The 17,952-nt window shown below is 39.6% G+C and overlaps 1 protein-coding gene across 5 annotated transcripts in view; it reads right to left on the bottom strand.

Annotated features, from left to right (window-relative positions):
* Positions 1 to 2,000: 2,000 nt before the first annotated feature.
* Positions 2,001 to 17,952, bottom strand: part of mthfr (methylenetetrahydrofolate reductase (NAD(P)H)) — a 48,564-nt gene continuing 32,612 nt past the window's right edge. For all 5 annotated transcript variants that reach the window (XM_062392368.1, XM_062392372.1, XM_062392369.1 and 2 more), the window contains 7 exons: positions 14,020 to 14,270; positions 12,111 to 12,245; positions 11,724 to 11,904; positions 6,733 to 6,915; positions 4,694 to 4,795; positions 4,493 to 4,612; positions 2,001 to 4,273 (listed from right to left, as the gene is read on the bottom strand). In XM_062392368.1, the coding sequence (XP_062248352.1) occupies positions 4,058 to 4,273; positions 4,493 to 4,612; positions 4,694 to 4,795; positions 6,733 to 6,915; positions 11,724 to 11,904; positions 12,111 to 12,245; positions 14,020 to 14,270 (1,188 nt within the window). In that variant the 3' untranslated portion in view covers positions 2,001 to 4,057. The remainder of the gene's footprint in view (positions 4,274 to 4,492; positions 4,613 to 4,693; positions 4,796 to 6,732; positions 6,916 to 11,723; positions 11,905 to 12,110; positions 12,246 to 14,019; positions 14,271 to 17,952) is intronic.

Consider the following 17,952-nt stretch of genomic DNA (forward strand, 5'->3'; position numbering starts at 1 on the left):
CATTCGCTTGTTCATCAATCGCTCTCTCTTCCCCGACCGCAACAGACTTGAAATTGCCTGTGCTCGGGCCCGTTAGTGCTACAACGTAGCCCTAGTTATTATTTTTTTAAATCTATATATATGAACACCAGAGTTGATGATGGTTACTAGACTATCATCCTCTTAGCCAAGGAGTAGTCGGAAGAGATGTGTCTTCAGCCTGCAGCAGAAGATGTGTAGACTTTCTGCTGTTCTGATGTCAATAGGGAGCTCATTTCACCATTTAGGAGCCAGGACGGCAAACAGTCCTGATTTTGTCGAGTTGTCCCTCGCAGTGAGGGAGCACCAAGCCGATTGGCAATGCAGAGCGGAGTGGACTCGCTGGGTTGTAATTTTTAGGGCCCGAGCACCTCTGGTGAGAGGCCCTATTGAAATTGAAAGGATTATTCTGAGAATTTTTAACATGCTCAAAAAGTTGTAAAAGTTTGCAGTAAATTAGAAGGTGGTGTAAATTTACGTATTCTAGAGTATTTGGAAATGGGCGTGGCAAAATGGCTCCACAGCGCCACCTATGGAAAAGCCCCTCATTTAGCATTCACTGATCCTCACGAAAATGAGGATAGTTGTGTATCATGACAAGATGCACAAAAAAGCCTCAATGACCATTATGAAAAAATTAACAGGAAGCCCGCCATTTTGGATTAAGTGGCCATATTCCATATTTTTACTTTGATGTACTTCTCGTAGAGTTTTTACCATATCAACTTAAAATTTAGACAAGTGTCATCACAACAAAATGGAGATCAAAAGTTATTGAAAGATAAACTTTTCGTCACACCGTCTGACCGTGGCGTGGCGTCAAAGTTTGATGAAACGCCATCAAAACACGAGCTTCTCTATCTCAGACATATTTGGTCCAATCGACTCCGAACTACACATGTACGAGAATAGTCGCGACCTGAAGACATCTACAACATATTGTGACTTAAAATCACAGCGCCTCCTGGTGGCAGCAGGAAATGTCTTGTTTTTGGTACATTTTACACTTGGATGTATTTCTCCTCATTCACTTTGTGAAACCATGTCAAACTGTGTCTAATGGGTCTCAAGACATTTGTAATGTAGGCTTACGATTACTATGACTTTTCATCATGCGGATTATGAATGGCGTGTCATCAAAGTTCAACTCGCCATGACACACGAAATTGCTGTAACTTCTGTGTTCATGGGTCCAGCTCCCTAAAAATACATGTGTGTATTAACAGCCCACCCCTGAAGATATACAGACAGTTTTAAGGAATGGGCGTGTCAAAATAACTGACTAGCGCCCCCTAAAGGGCAGCCCCGGCACTACGATTGGTCTACATCTACAAAAATCAATAGGGACATGTGTCTTTTAATGACAGAGAAATAAGTCTCTTGGACAGATATGTTAAACCACACAGGAAGCCCGCCATTTTGGAATTGGTAGCCATTTTGGCCATATTCCAAACTTTTACTTTGATGTACTTGTTGTAGAGCTTTCATCAGATCAACGTGAAATTTAGTTGAGTGTCATCACAACAAGATGGAGATGAAAAGTTATAAAAAGATTGATTTCTTGTCTCACGGTGTGACCTTGGCGTGACGTCAAAGTTTGATTACACGCCATTAAAACATGAGCTTCTGTATCTTGGACATATTTGGTCCAATCCAGTCCAAACCAGACATGTAAGACAAGAGTTGCGACCTGATGACATCTACAAAGACACCATGATTTAAAACGATAGCACCACCTGCTGGCTACAGAAAGTGAGGCGTTTATCCTTGCTGCAGTGCTCAAACGCATGTAACACGGAGACGAGAGCTTGGTCATCGAACGCTCTTTCTTCACCGCCCGCAAAAGACTTGAAAACGCCTGTGCTCGGGCCCGTTAGTGCTACAACGTAGCCCTAGTTTTATTTGAATTGTCTAATTTTTATTCAAATAGAACATTCTTGTCAGCTCGATCTGTTTTTAAACAATGAGTGTCAAAACAAAGCTGGTTTATTAATCATTTCTTTATTCTTGCATTTATTTGAATTTACAGGTTAAGCAAGCATTGATGAGACCATCTCCAGCCATTTTTCCCCTGAATCTTATCACTCTCAAAAAAACCATGAAACCCTGATAATACAGCTCGATTAGATACATTGACTGAAGATGCAAGAGGAGCCTTTAGAGATGATAAGCAATGAAGAAGAAATGGAAAAGCAAAGATCCAGGTAGAGCCCTAAAAAAAAAGGAAAGGCCAAGGAGGAAGAACGTCAAGGGCAGGCGGGGTCCTTGAAAAATAAAGTGTGGAATAAAAAGATTTTGATGCTGGAAACAAAACGTTTTTATTGAAATGTTCAGTTAGTAGGCACCAAAAAATATACCATTATGGGGATTTTGTCTCTCACCTATAGCTCAACACAGGCTTGACCTATAGAGGTTTGTGTAGATATAAGATGTAATCTTGACCAGATTCTAGGTATCCCTTGGTCCAACATCCACCAACTACTTTTAAGTATTTTCTATGTAAAAAATTTTGAAGAAAACGTTTTTATAAACTCTTGTAGAACCTGACCTTGTCAGACAAAGCTGTGGCGTGCTCCAACCTGATTGCAGATTCTGTGGCTAGAAAGTAATAATTCCCTCATTGTCTACTCGCCACTATGCAGATGGAGGGGTGGGTGAAGTGTGTCTTAGTCCACAGAATACCTCTGGAGTTTCAGGGGTAGACAGTTTTGCAGCCAAATCCAATACATTTGATGTAAATTGTGGTTTCCAGGATTTCCACAGGCCAGAGCAGTCTCATGCCCTTACGTGTCCATAAGCCATGCTAATTGGGAATTACTGGCAAGCACTTTCAATTTACGGAGATTCATCAACAGGGGCAATGGAGGGTCAATAGCAGGAAAACCCCCCTGCCTTAACTTTTTTGATCAGTGTATTTTGTAGGAATGCCACAGGATACCAGGGACAGGAACAGTTGTCGACCAGAATTCTGATGGGAAACCAGGGACAGGTGATGACCGGACTGTCAATGGGTAACCAGGCCGGACTGCTGACTGGAGGAGAGTGGCAAGTGTCGGCCAAACTATCGACTGGGGACAAGGTGCAAAAAAAGGCCACACCGCTTACTGAAGATTAGGGGGATGCATCACATCACATGGTTGCCAAATATTTCACTAGTAACAAACTTTGCTAAAAGGCAGTAAGTTTTCAGCAATTCATTTTTGTGTGTCTGAAACTGCTAAGTGGATTGCGTAGTTATATTTGGCAAAGCTATCTAGGTGATCTATATTATTTCAAAGTAAGGCGTCTGATATGTGTAGTGGTTGGAAAATTTGACAGAGGGGCCGGGGCCAGGACCAGATGGATGGAGTATTTTTGTGAACTAATATAAATGACATTGAAAAATCATTACATGAAAGGATTTGACCTTTAACAAGTAGCAAAGCATTTATTTATTTAGCAAAGTGACGGCTGATGTTGTACTCCTTGAAAACTGCGACAGTTTCTCGGCATATCAGGCATGCAGCCTTCGATTAGATTTCATGGACAAAATATTTTGTTGTTCACTCCGTGTTAAACACTCGGCACTCATTGTCCACTTCTCGTTTCCGGATTAAAAGTTCGGTGAGCTGGATTAAAAAGATAAACGGGCCGTATATGGCCCGCAGGCCGTATTTTGCCCATATCTGTTCTATATACATCTATATTATAGTATTATTCAGCAGCGCCCTCATCTGAATATTTGTCAAACTATAGAGTATTTCCGGTCAAGCATGGGCGGTCTGGTTGACACGCGTTCCTGGTTTCCGGTCAATAGTCTGGCCAACACCTGTACCTGTCCCTGGCTTCCAGTCTCGTTTAGGGAAGAAAGAAGAATTTAATTCATCATATTTCCGTTCACTCAAATGTTAAAAAAATATTTAGAAAAAGTCTTTAAAAGTACTGTTAAGTACACCTACTCCATGCTCTACACTGTAAATAGCAACTTTCAGACAATGCATAAACAATTGACGGTTCCATAGTGCTCCTACTTTCCTTAAAAGTAGTTTATATTTTTTTTTCAGGATGTTCCGTCGTTGAGTGGATCTGGAGGAGCATCAAGCATTTCAAACATATCTTCAATGACCCGCCACAGACAGTTCTCTAGAGGAAAATCATTGTCCACAAGAGTGACCAGGAAGTAGTTGTTGTGAATATACTTGATGATCATCCGTGAAGGAGACTCTTCTTCATAGAGTTTTGCCCACTGCTCAATCCACAGGGCAAAAGCCTCATCCTAAGGAAAACATGAAAAGAAGTTTGTAAACTTCAGCAGTCACAGGGATCATTGACTAGCATTCAGGGTAATTTAATGTTAATTAAAGCTTATAACATATTGCTACATTAATAGAATTGGCAATTTACCAACTTCACTCAGCTGTCAACATATAATCTGCCAATAAATAAGCTGTATAATTGTCATTCCCACACAATAGTACGACAATCTTGATCTTACCTTCCAAGACATAAAGCTGACTGGGTCCACTACAGTAGGTTGAACAATCTCCCTTCCAGGGAAGATCCCCCAGGTCACAGCGTTAGGTTGCAAATCAGGGGCATTCGTCAGGTTACGCCCCTGCACAAACATTTTTCATTGCGACATATTAATAACTTAAACTCAAATATAAACATGGAATGTGCTTTTTGTTAAACTTACGTGAACATTAACAATGTGGTAGTTGACACGGGGCTCATACTTCTTCAGTACTTTGAGGAGGGCAGTCACATTTTCACTGGAGGTGAAAAACTCCAGATAGGCCTGGGATTTATACAAAGACGATTAAGGCAACATCTCAACATAAGGGTTGCAATGGTCTCAGCAGTCTAAAAACAATTCTATTTCACAAAATTTCTAAATTGGTAATATCCATTCGAAATTGAGGAAGTATGCACATAACCTTTGGTCATTCTAATTTTTTAACATGGACTCTTGATATGGGGACTTCTTTTGTGTGTAAAAGTGTTTTTTTAATCTATTTTGTATACTGGTATGTTGTTTTTATGTTCTTGACTTGCCTTAGGACAACGGATGAAAATTAGCAATTAAGCTAACTCCGGCATATTTATATTGATGCTCTGGCTGACATATTGATTAATGTGCACTGTCCTAATCAAATAAATAAAAATAAAAATAAAAATTAATTATGGGCGGCTGTGGCTGGGGGGTCGAGTGGTCGTCCTACTACCTGAAGGTTGGTGGATTGATCTCCAGTTGGACCCATCTGCATGCCGAAGTGACCTTGAGCAAGATGCTGAACCCCGAATGGACCCCAATTGAATAACAAAGTGTTGCGAATAGATGCACTGTATGAATGTGTGTGTGAATGTAAAACTCTACTGTAAAGCGCTTTGAGTGGTCATCAAGACCAGAAAAGCGCTATATAAATACAAAACATTTACCATTTACCATTAATTAAGTGAACTTATAGTAGGGCTGGGCGATATGAGTCCAAATCAGAATTATTTCTTTTACCCTCATTATGATTAGTTAACAATTGTTATTTTATGCTAGCCATCCCCACTGGTGGGCCAGATATTATTGCAGGTGGGCCAATTATGACCCTACGGCCGGAAGTTTCTTCATCACTGCCGTACATTATTCAAGGACATAGCAGAAGGAACAGTGCCCCACCCCCACTGATGCAAGGCGCTGTTTCCCGGTTCATTTAAATTTAATTGATATTAAACTCAAAAAGAAATCACATCAAATTTATCACTGGACTTTCTTGTACCTCCTAACAATACACATGCCAAATGCAAAGCCCATATGAAGAACGGTTCAGAGATATGCAACAGACTGAGACTTTTTTAAATTAGTGGATATATTTCCTTAAATAAGCCCCTCCCTCCCAAGGCCTCTCAAAGTCTAACAACTACTAATAATGTCTAACAATTGGATGAGCTGTCAGACTTCTGTACCACCGGCCTGTTCGCTCCTACCGTCGGGGAGGTGGAGCACGTGCGATAGGACCCGAAAGAGGGTGAACTATGCAAAACGCAAATCAAATTTTTTCCCCGCGTATCCCCTGAGCCACTTCAGTTTGGAACTAGCATTAATTAAGCAAGTTCTCCATTTTAAGAACTTAAAAACTCCATAGTGGTGAACGCTACAGATAAATGTATTAACAATAATGATTTTTTTAACCTAAACATTATAGATGTAGCTTTGAAAGGGCAATTTCAGTTAATATCTGGGCCTCATTGTGAAACCAGTCCTGGAGTAAACTTGGGCCTCATATATTTACCCTGTATGAGCACATTAGAGAATAATCACAATAATGGTAGCCCAGCATAGACTAATCGATTGAAAGGACAGAATATTACTAAAACTATATAACTATATATAAAAGTGGAAATGATACGAAAGTCAGTTTACACAGGTCACTTTCCATCATTGAACATTTGTCAATTAATTCATAAACCTTCACAATATGAGGAAAAGCTCTGCTCTGTCCAAAATTGTAATTGATTTTTTTGTTATTCCAGTTTTATCAGTTGCTAAAATAGTAAAATGATCCTTGCTGCTCAAGTACAATCAAAGCCAACTCATAACCAAATAATTTGCTGTCCATAATAAATTTTTCGATGAGGCCTGTCAAAGAAACAAATAAAACACTTTGTTTTTGTACTAATATCAGACAAACGTACGCTACTCACTGCTGCCAAACGCACAAACAACATAAAGACTCTTCCTACCTTCTGAAAGACATAACCTCCTGAAGGTCCCCAGCCCACTATAGGGTCTGTGGAGGGTTTGCCGTTGATGTTGGGTTGGGAGTTGATGGTTAGGACTCCTCTTCTGTTCACTTTCTCCAGCTCATCCTTCAACAGGTTTGTCTCTGGGGCAAGAGGCTCATCATTCCATGGCAAACACATCACCTGTAATAATAATAATAAAAATAACTATCTTTATTTTTACAGCACTTTCCCTAAAAGTTTAAGTTATATAACCTTATAACCATTATGTCATTGTTTAAATTGTACAGCTTTTTAACAAGGAATTATAAACATGCATTTTGTACTGTTTTTCGAGACGTTGCGACTAAATTTGTATTATTAGGCACACTAGTGATTCATCCAAATATGCACCACGTTTTATTTTATTTTTTTAAAGAGCCGATATTTTACACCTTTCTGGGATTTAATTTGAGGTGTTGGTACCACCAAGATGATATATCAGTGGTGTAGTGGAAAAATAACTAAGTGTGCTCGAAACCTATTTTGCAGTACTAAAGTACCTGTACTTTTTATGACCTGAACTGTTTATGATCTGAACTTTTATGACCTGAAACCTTTATGACCTTTTTATCACTTCTTTAGTCTCTAAAGAACTGAATGTATGTCTGCTCTATCTCCAAAGGAAATATATGTAAATCAGTGGTCTGTGTTTAGATTCCTCTCTCAAACTGCACCTACAGAACCAGTCTGACCTGGCTCAGAGAGACAGCCTTAGTTCTCCTATATAAGATTCTTGTATTTTACTGTCCTGTATACACTCTGAGACCCATGTGACTCTCTGTGTTGATCCTTTCTGCCCCTATTAAAATACAGACAAATTTGTTGTTCCAGCCTCTTGCAATTTTCAGATTTCTATCACAATTTGGTGTCAGAACTGGGATCGCACGACTGGACGCATTTGAACTCAGTGTCTTCGGTTGAGTGGCCTTCTTGGGAAAGTAGGTTCCAACCTTAACCTTTATACCAGCAAACACAGTGTTGCGGAGAAGTTGGTCTAAGGCGATTGGATCCTCCGATGGGTATGCGGAACAGGTAATTAAACCTGGAGAAAAGAAGGTGAAAAGAGAGACTGATCTATGAAGCCTCACGGACAATGTTCAGAGGTACATTGCGGATGCAAAAGAAGAAGATTTCAAGGAAGAAGGTGAGCCGCATGTGGAATGATGATCCAGACGTTTGTTTTCACTGTGGAGAGAAGGGACATTGTGCAAACAATTTTCTGAAGAAGCAGCAACCTTACAAGGCTGATGGAACGGAGGCGGGGATGGAGGAGAGGGCGGAACCAGCAACTTTGAACAGAGAACGAAACCATGAGGAACACCTCACACATCAAGAGGCTGAATGCACCACACTAACATAAAAACACGAATGATAGGAACATATGTTAAGTATCAATCAGATGCATATGCTAATATGCCAATACACTCACTCACAGTGCTCGGGAAAGAGATTACATTCTTTGTAGATTCAGAAGCAACACGACTGATCCCATCATCAAGATCGATATGTTTGACACACATCCTAAAATGAGTTGTTAGATCTGTTGGGGCTTCAGGAAGCACCGTGGTTGAAACATTCACAACTCCCTTAATACTGTATGTAATGATAGCATCACTAAAAAATGTATTTTTTGTGTTGATTTTTGCTATCCTCATGTTGTCCAATTCATTTGATGGGAAGAGATGTAATGTGTCTTTCGGGCATTTCTCTCGTTTCCACCCCATCAGGAATCATAGTGGTCTGAACTGCTGATCTGGATCCACCACAGAAGTATAATTCTGATTCACTGTTATAGATTAAGATTAAGATGCATTTATTAGTCCCAAACACATGCACAGACATGCAAAGGCACACTCATCCAGGTAGGGAAATTTAATCTCTGCTTTTGACCCATCTGGTGCAGGACACACAGAGCAGTGAGCGACCATGTACGGCGCTCGGGGAGCAGATGTTGGGGGATTAAGGTGCCTTGCTCAGGGGCACTAGACAGGGTAGGGAGACTCTTGGATTTTTGGACAGATCAATCCAGGTTCGTCTTTTGTTGTCTCTCCGTGGAGTCGAACCAGAGACGAACCAGAGACCTTCTCTGCCCATAGTCCAAGTTTCTGCCACAAGACCACCACCTCTCAATCTATGAATGGAAGTTCTGTTCATCTGTTGTCACATCCATCAACCCTGATCTAGTGGATAAGGCACATTCAGTCACACTAAGAACAGACACCATGTTTATGCATCCAGAAGATTTACACTACACTGCACTCAAACACAAAGGGAAATTTGTGTGAGAGATAAGTAAACACTACATTGCGTGTTCTGGAATGAACATAGATGTGCTGTTTCTGTAATTTTACGCAAACCAGAAAATAAGTCACCCTCTCAGTTCCTGCACAGATGTTCAGATGCTGCTTCCTTTTTTGATGTTCCTGGTTCACACCCACATGTCTCACTGTCATAGCACAAAAATGATGAATGGCAACAAAAAAAATTCAGTAGTTCAGTATAATCCATTTTTGAAAGTGTATAGAAAACAACTGTGTAGTAACAATAAACTAAGTTTGTTCCTCCAGAAGGAAACACCGTTGCAGAATCCAGACTTTTAACTGTTATTTACCCTCCAAAGAACTGAATTTATGTCTGCTCTATCTCCATGTAAATCAGTTTTCTGTGTTTTGATTCCAAGGCGTCAAGTCTTTTTTTTCCTGCCGGCGTCGAGCGCATCGTGCCAGAAAACACGCTGAAAATGATTTTAAACTACATAAATTACATTATGTAGGATATAAATGATCAAATATGCATCCCATACTTTAAATTCCCCTTCTGTTGTCCTGGAGTTTCAATATCCCAGATTTTTCCCCCTCTCATTATTAAATTTCCCCATCTGGCCATCCACTACAACACACATGCAGACAGACAGAGAGAGAAAGAGAGGGGGTGCTATGAAGACAATCATCATCTACCCCCAAACCCCTGCATTGAACGGGTTACATACAACAACAAGCAGAGAAAGCAGAACTGTGGTCTGACGGGCGTTGTGAAATGCACGTCCGGTGTGAACAGGGAGAATGGCGCTGCCTTGCGCTGCACTTCTGCATCTGGGGTGAACTTACATTACAGTACAAGGTTTCACAACGGAGATTCAACCGAAGTGACCGGAGCGATCTGGATACATGATGCGCCACCATCAATTAATAACTAAATACATGATCGTAAGTTTGGCATCTACATACCAACCCGTTTACTAGGGTTAGATAGACAGGTACACTTTATGAGTTACACCTTTCTAGTACCGGGTTGGACCTCCTTTTGCCTTCAGTACTGCCTTAATCCTTTGTAGCATAGATTCAACAAGGCCTGGCGTTTAAACAATGCTAAATTGGTACTAAGGGGTCCAAAGTGTGCCAAGAAAATATCCCCCACACAAGTACACCACCACCACCTGCCTGAACCGTTGATACAAGGCAGGATGGATACAAGGCAGGATGGAGCCATGCTTTTATGTTGTTTACTCCAAATTCTGACCCTACCATGTGAATGTCGCAGCTGAAATCAAGACTCATCAGACCAGACAATGTTTTTTCAAACTTCTATTTTTCCAATTGTGGTGAGCCAGTGCGAATTTTAGACTCAGTTTCCACTCCAGCTGACAGGAGTGGCACCCGGTGTGGTCCTCTGCTGCCGTAGCCCATCTGCTTCAAGGTTCGACATGTTGTGCGTTCAGAGATGGTATTCTGCGTACCTTGGTTGTAACAAGTGGTTACTATAGTTACTGTTGCCTTTCTATCATCTCAAACCACTCTGCCCATTCTCCTCTGACCTCTGACATTAACAAGGCATTTTCTTCCACACAGCTGCCGCTCACTGGGTATTTTCTCTTTTTCGGACCATTCTCTGTAAACCCTAGAGATGGTTATGCATGAAAATCCCAGTAGATCAGCAGTTTTTGAAATACTCAGACCAGCCCATCTGGCACCAACAAACATGCCACAGATGCCAAATGTTTAATATTTATTCAACAGGAATTTTTGTTGTTTTGGTTAGTTTTATTCTGGGACAAAGAGCATCCTAAAAACATTGCCAATTTTGGCCCATCAGTCTCCTCATTGTAGCAGGCAAGATCTTCTTTAGCATCATAGCCAAAAGGCTGACAAGTTATCTAGTAAAAAAACAAGCAGGTGGATCGGTCCAAAAAGCACAAATTCCAAGATTCTCTGGATGTTTAGAACACACTAGCATGATCTGGCACCAAATCCAATCAACTATAAGTGAGAAGAGAGATCTAGTCGTCATCTTCCTTGATCTCGTTAATGCATTAAGGTCAGTACCACATAGTGTCCTCTGGGCTGCTTTTGAATTCAAGGTACCAGATCCCATCACATATTTGATTAAAGCCTACTTCAAAGATCTACAATTCTGCCTCACCACACCTCCTTTTACCACCATATGACAGCGTCATAGCGTCTCGAAGTGGGCCTCTTGGGTGGCTCCGCTTTCTCCCCATTAGTGTTCACTGTGATGAACACTAATGGGGTTCATCACAGCCTCAAAATGAATGGGAGGTCGTGAGCGACAAAAGTCGGGGTCAAATTAACATCAATCAGGGCTTACATGGACCACATGACAACCCTGAATAAAAAAGCACTTTGAAAGGAATATGCTCTAATATATCATTATTTCATTGGTATGAAATATTTTTGCAAAATGATTTCAATAATATTTATCCAATAAACATTCTGGGACAATATATGTACTGCACGACCAGGATTGGGCTGACCAAACCGGCCTGAGGTCCCTTTGTGTTGAGCAGTAGAGAAAAGAGATGTGATTGCTAAACCAAACTGGGGGTTGTTTGTGAACAAGAGAATAACACACAAGAATACACACTACCTAAAGTCTTGTATTAAGAATATTGTAGAATTGTGATCAAGAATTCACTGTTCCATCCCATCTACCTTATGTCCACTGCGATTTGGCTGGGCTGTGATGTAGCTGGTGAAGACCTCATAGACACTCTCTTCATTCATCAGCTCCTCACCCCACATATGCAACAGGGCATCTTTAGATGACTTGCTCTTCAAGTAGAACAGGTAGTAATCATTTAACTCGCCAAAAGCTGGGGATGAGGAGTTTCCCCTAAAGACATCAACACTGTTATTTGACATTGTTATTGGGATTTACCATTGTACAAATATGCTTAAACACCTATTCACATTACTCTATTATTCAAAATCAGAAGTGTACAATTGTAATTAATTCTACATTATCAAATAATTAAAATCCATAAGTAAGGAAGATGCCATTGTATGTCATTTGTTAAGTTAACAGGTATTGAAGCTTGCCATCTGCCGTTGGGGAACTCATCCCAGTCCTGGGTCCTGTAGATGTAGCTCTTGGGTCTGGATGCCCAGAAGATAGGTCTAACATCTTCTACTATCCGTTTGGGATGGGCACTTACTGCCCAGGGAAGAGGCCGCCTGTTGGGGAGAAATTCAGATTTATAATTTCAGTTGAACAGAGAGCAGGGACCCTTTCCACAAAACAAATTCAACCTCCTTTGACTCTTTTTAAGATACGTGGCTTCACAAATCTTAATGTTGGTGGTCCTGGTTAACTTACAAATTTATAGAATTTGCATATTTAACAGCATACAGCTAAATTAATAATTTGAGCTTATGTGTTAATTAATTGCAGCAATAGCAAATACAAACACTTAAAATCAAGAATGATTTCTTGAGGTGCAAACAAATTAAATAAAATTACAATACAGTAACATAAGAAAAACAAAAGTAAAAAGGTTCAAACAAATCTCTACAAATATTAAATATAATTATTTTGACTTGAATTCAAAATTAATGTTAATAATATACTCATATATAAATAAAATAAATCACCCACATAACCACAAAAATGAATGAAATGGACAGTTTACAAAAATTGGTCTTGATTAAAAAATATTTTTTGAAGCATATATGTGGTAAAACAAACCTTCTTGTTTATGTTGCTCTACAAAGATAGAAAAATGATAATCACATTTATTAAATCGGTGTTGTCGAACTATAAATCCGGGTAGTTCTGGTCACTTTAACCCCAATTTCCTGGATGTGTGCGTGTCATGTTGTGTCTGGCAGGTGAGCTTAGTGTACAGAAAATGTTGACTTTTTCCAATGTGTTTAAAAGTGTGCCTCATAAATTATTGAGCTTATCAAATGAACACAAAGTAAACCTTAAGAACTGTATGGGTCCTTATAACTTCTGATCAGTGTTGGTGTTTATCGTTAATGTGAAAAGTGAGCACAGGCCAGAGGAAGTAAAGAGTGTAGAGGAAGCGCACATAGACAGGAGACTACTGCATGGTACAAACCAACTGGTGATCCAGATTCTGTAGCAGCATCAGTAATAATTCTGGAGTGTTGCGCCGTAGTGGAAACAATAAATTCCCTCTTTTTGTTGCCAATAACAAATTCAACATACCGACATATTTGCGATAATGGGTTCTTCTCTAATATCTTAAACTCAATTTGTTTTCACTTCATCTCCGGCTGGTTCACTCTCTGTTTCTCTATGTTTGAGTGTGTGGATGGGGCTGGCATATGTGGTTGAGGGTAAACTCCGCCTTGCTCCATGACACGGAGGAGCTGAGAGAAGCAGCACAACTCACCAAAATGTCAGCGTCATTCTTATGTGAGCATTGAGGACAATAAGGTATATATTCTATCTCTTCATTTTACAAATTGATATCAGATCATTCAACTAAAGATCTATTTAAAGAATGAAATAGATTCTTTTTTTTTACCAAGAAATGGTGTGACACAAAATTCCACCTCATCGGCCTAATGGAGCTAAAATAAGCCTTTAAAACAAACAAAAAGCTTGAAAGCTTTGATTGCTACAGCAAATAAACCCACCTAAAAAAATAGACTACACACCAGGTATTACAATCTCACTTTACAGTGGCATTATCATTGTATTATTTTGCTGGCCTGCATCACTCATAATTATAAAGTTTGACCAATTTTTTCATTGTAGCAATTAACAGCACAATATTGATGCTTCATCATTTAAATAATTGTTTACAAGTTGAATATTTACGACTGCGTGCGCAAATTTTAGCATCTCTCTGAATGCATTATCATCGACTAACTTGTTAACTAAAGTAAAAGAAGTAACTATTTATTGCCTAAAAATCCATGACTACTGACTTCAGATAAAATGACCAGCATTCTGTAAGGAGGCACGGGGATAACTGACCTTGGGTCTTCTATCCACAGGCCCAGCTGTCGGAGCACCTCCATGGTGGCGACCTCTCGATTCAGTGTGTAGAAATGAAGGCCTGGTACCTTGCCACTGTCCAGCAGCACACGGCACATCTCTATGGCCTGTTGGATTCCATAGTTACGTATAGCAGCATCATTGTCTTTGATGGGCTCGATGACCTTGGTGATCTCCTCTGGTACCTCAAGTTTTGACAGCTTGACCAGCTGACGCAGGGACTGGTAACCCTAAGGGAAAGCAGGTTATAATCCATCTTTATCCTGAACTGTTCAATAGATTTTTATAAAAGATATAATAAATTCCTTAATGAGAGACACAGAGATCCACAGGTTGGCTGAAAATAAGGATTTGGCTTAAGTCCATCAATGCAGCCCAGGAGGGAAAGGGTTTTCCATTAAATACCTTGATTGATGGGTATAGTATAATTTGTCTCACCACAGTTTCATACTGATCTGGAATTTTTTATATTTCTCATGATAAAATAAAAGTAAGGATGCTCCATTTGAGACCACTTGGAGGTGAGATGGCTCACTCATCCTTTTTTCAGAAAATACTTTGGTATTCTTACTTAGGTAGTTATTTGATGACTCCTTTTTAGTTTTTTACTGGAGCTGATGGTGGAAATAGCTAACAAGTGAGGCATCTTGCCTCTCTTCTCATCTTTTCTGAGAGTTGTACATCCGCAGTAACTATTAAACATGACAATGAAAACTGCATCATGGGCTCCGCTGGTCTAGCAGTTTTACCAAGTGCCTGACATGTTTAAGCAGCAGTTTGTGTTCCAAAATAAAACCAGACTCCTTTTATAATTGTCGTGTATATTCGTTAGAGTAGACCATGTTGGGACGTGTCTTAAACACAAAGACAGGCTTATATACTTCTGGACTCTCAGACATTCTCGGAGAGTCCTCCAGGTGTTCGTGTTATTTGCACTCTGACTTTTTGGGATTACTTTTGAATTAGGGAATTATCTCTGACCAGCTAATGGATGGGTTAAGAAGGAATGTTCCTGACCTGTGTGTCTTCATGTTCGGACACAGAAACAGGCCCTTATTTAGTCAGAAATCCCATGTGGGATGTGTTTTACCTGAAGTCATGGGTGGAACCAAACTCCCTATATAAATGTGTGTAAGACCCCAGCACGTCAGACTTTCACTATTGGCTGTGTGTCTCCGGGTATCTAGATGCCTGTCCCGACCTGTAATTTCTTGTAATAAACTTTGTTACACTGAAACTACTGGGTCCCCGGAATCCTTCCTTCATCATCAACAACTTCTACAACATCATTGACCTCTCGGCTGCATCAAATATACGATATAACTTGACGTCGCGAACTGAGATGATTTGAGGCCTGCTGCATCTCCAGATGACTTCAACCAGGGTGAGCATTTCTCACTAGGCTGTTCAGTGTCTGCTGCAAGGTCACACCGTTAAAAGAACCTGTTTTTAAGGAAATGTCTTGTTGTGTTGGTGTTTGAAGTGAATCTCCGTGCTAAATTAGATTTTATTTGCGAAGTGCACATCGCAAATAAAAAGGGGGGAGTGTTAAAGAAACTAAATAACAGTGAATAAAGGAAAGAGAAGTACTAAAGGTACAGGACATAGTTTGGAATAGCTTAATTGTAATGATAAGGTGGTTAAATGACATTGTGCAAGATTATAAAAGACGGTACCTCAACTTTTTAACAGTAAGACATGTGTGTATTAATCACTGCATTTCAATTGGCTAAGGCATAGCCAGAAATTGAGTTAAAGAGAAAAATTGGGATAAACCTGGATCCAGGGAAATAAATGTAAAGTGATAAGAGACAGAGAAATAAGAGTAAGGAAATGATCATAGGAAGAGCCGCAAATTTGGATAGTGGAAGCCCTCAGTGAAGGAGCGTTAGTATGGGCCGTAAAAACCTCACCACAGGTCAGTTTAATAACTGGAGATTGTAAAATAAAAATCCAATTGACTGTTCCCACTCTGACATTTGTTGACGAACAGTGTCTGATGCAGCCTCTCATTGGATGATTTACATCTCAAAAGGTAGCAAAAATTAAGATAATGGAAATAGAGAAATAGCGGCAAAAAGCATGCTTGGGGTGTGAATGAGAGCCTTGGCTAAGAGAAAGTGTGTGCGTCTGTGTACAGGGCGTCGTGGGGCTGTGTGTAACAGGAACAGCCCCCCCCCCTCTCAAGCAGTGGTTTGTGTGTATATTTTGTTGTCTCCCGGTCAAGGATTGAATCAATATAACTGAGATAAATATATGTAAGGACTGATAAAATATGAGCCTTGTAATATCACAATGAGCCTCTATTTAAGGGGACTTGAAACTATGAGCTGTTCTTATAAAACAGACGTAATAAAATAATGAATCTTCTTAGGAGGACTTAATTAATATAACCACACCTTTGATTCCTTCCAACTGATGCACATTTTTTCCATGTGCTGGTGTGTGTGTGATGACTGTGGACATCGCTGTGTTTCAGCTTTGTAAGAAATGCTGCAGTGCTGGTGTTTGTGTGATCTAAAGTTAATAACAAAAAGGTTTTATGATTGATTAAATATATATACGTTATGGTTACAAACGGGAAATTTGATAACTTATAAGGACAGATATTTTGTTCTCTGTATTAGAGAAAGCAAATAGCCCCTTTCAGGGAACTATTGCATTAGTCTGTCTTCCCTTGTCGTCACAACCCCCACCTTTCTGGTGTGTGTGTGTGTCTCTCGTGCATGAACATGACTCTGCCTGTAGAAACGTGAGGGGGATTTTCATTGTGATAACAGCCTTCTGTGAGACACAGGGACAGAGTCAAAAAGTGTTTTAAAACCAATTCTTTAATGGGGTTTTTAGACAAAGCTAAAAAGGACAATTTGTTTCTTTGTTTGTTTGTGGGAAAGCGAAATTGTGCAGACAATATTAGGAAATAAAGTTGTTTGTTTGATTCACCTAGATTGGATACGTCTGTAGTTCTAAACAAAATATTTCACTGTTTGAACTTTCTTGTTTCATTTGGTTTTCATTAAATTCGACAATACTTAGTTAAGGGTTCACTTTTGGAACAAATTGGGTTTAATTTGACATTTTTGGCTTTAAATGCTGGATAATGATAATTTTGATAGGAGAGATAGTCAGAATTTTGTTTTAAGGTGATGACGTAAACAGATTGTTTGCATTGACTAGAGAATGCAAATATGCTTTTATTAAGAGTGTTAACTTCTCCACTATGGGCTGATATAAAATAAGAATAACATATCTGTTTTTCCTCACTGGGTGTGACAAATGTGCAATGCACAGACGGAGAATCATTAATTTATATTTGTTTACGAAAGGACTGCTGAGTTTTGAGTACAGCCGTGAATAAATAATAAACTATTGAGAACTTTAAAGATATTATTAGACCGAAATAAACTAAATCATACGTCTGTTGACCTAAATGCCGGCAAATAAAGGGTGCAAATGTGTGCAAATCATACTGAATCGCTTGTGTTGATGTTAAAAGGATGTAAAGATACTAAATCATTGTCTTTTTCTTTCCCTTACGATGGGTGAGAATTGAGGTGGAGAGCCGAAAAGACAGCTGGCCGTTACAGGTCACGGCCTGAGGCTTGCTGACCACTGCGTGTGCTGCTTCTATCTCCACTTTGATCAAGGCGGGTAGAGTCTATACACAAACTCTTTAACAAAAACCTGCATCTTACATATTTGTATTTGTTTTCATTTATAGTTATTATTGCTGATAACCATTTTAGCCTGCTTTCATTCATAAGCTATTATAGGAGATTGATAGAGCACATTCATCTGCTTACATACACATGAAAAGCTACATGCTGTAGTCAGTCAAATATGAGGATTGACAACAGACTGACCAGTTAATGCATTTAATTAATTAATGGAATGGGATTATTTGGTTTAAAC

Source organism: Platichthys flesus, chromosome 7 (assembly GCF_949316205.1).
Source record: "Platichthys flesus chromosome 7, fPlaFle2.1, whole genome shotgun sequence".
Lineage (NCBI taxonomy): Eukaryota > Metazoa > Chordata > Actinopteri > Pleuronectiformes > Pleuronectidae > Platichthys > Platichthys flesus.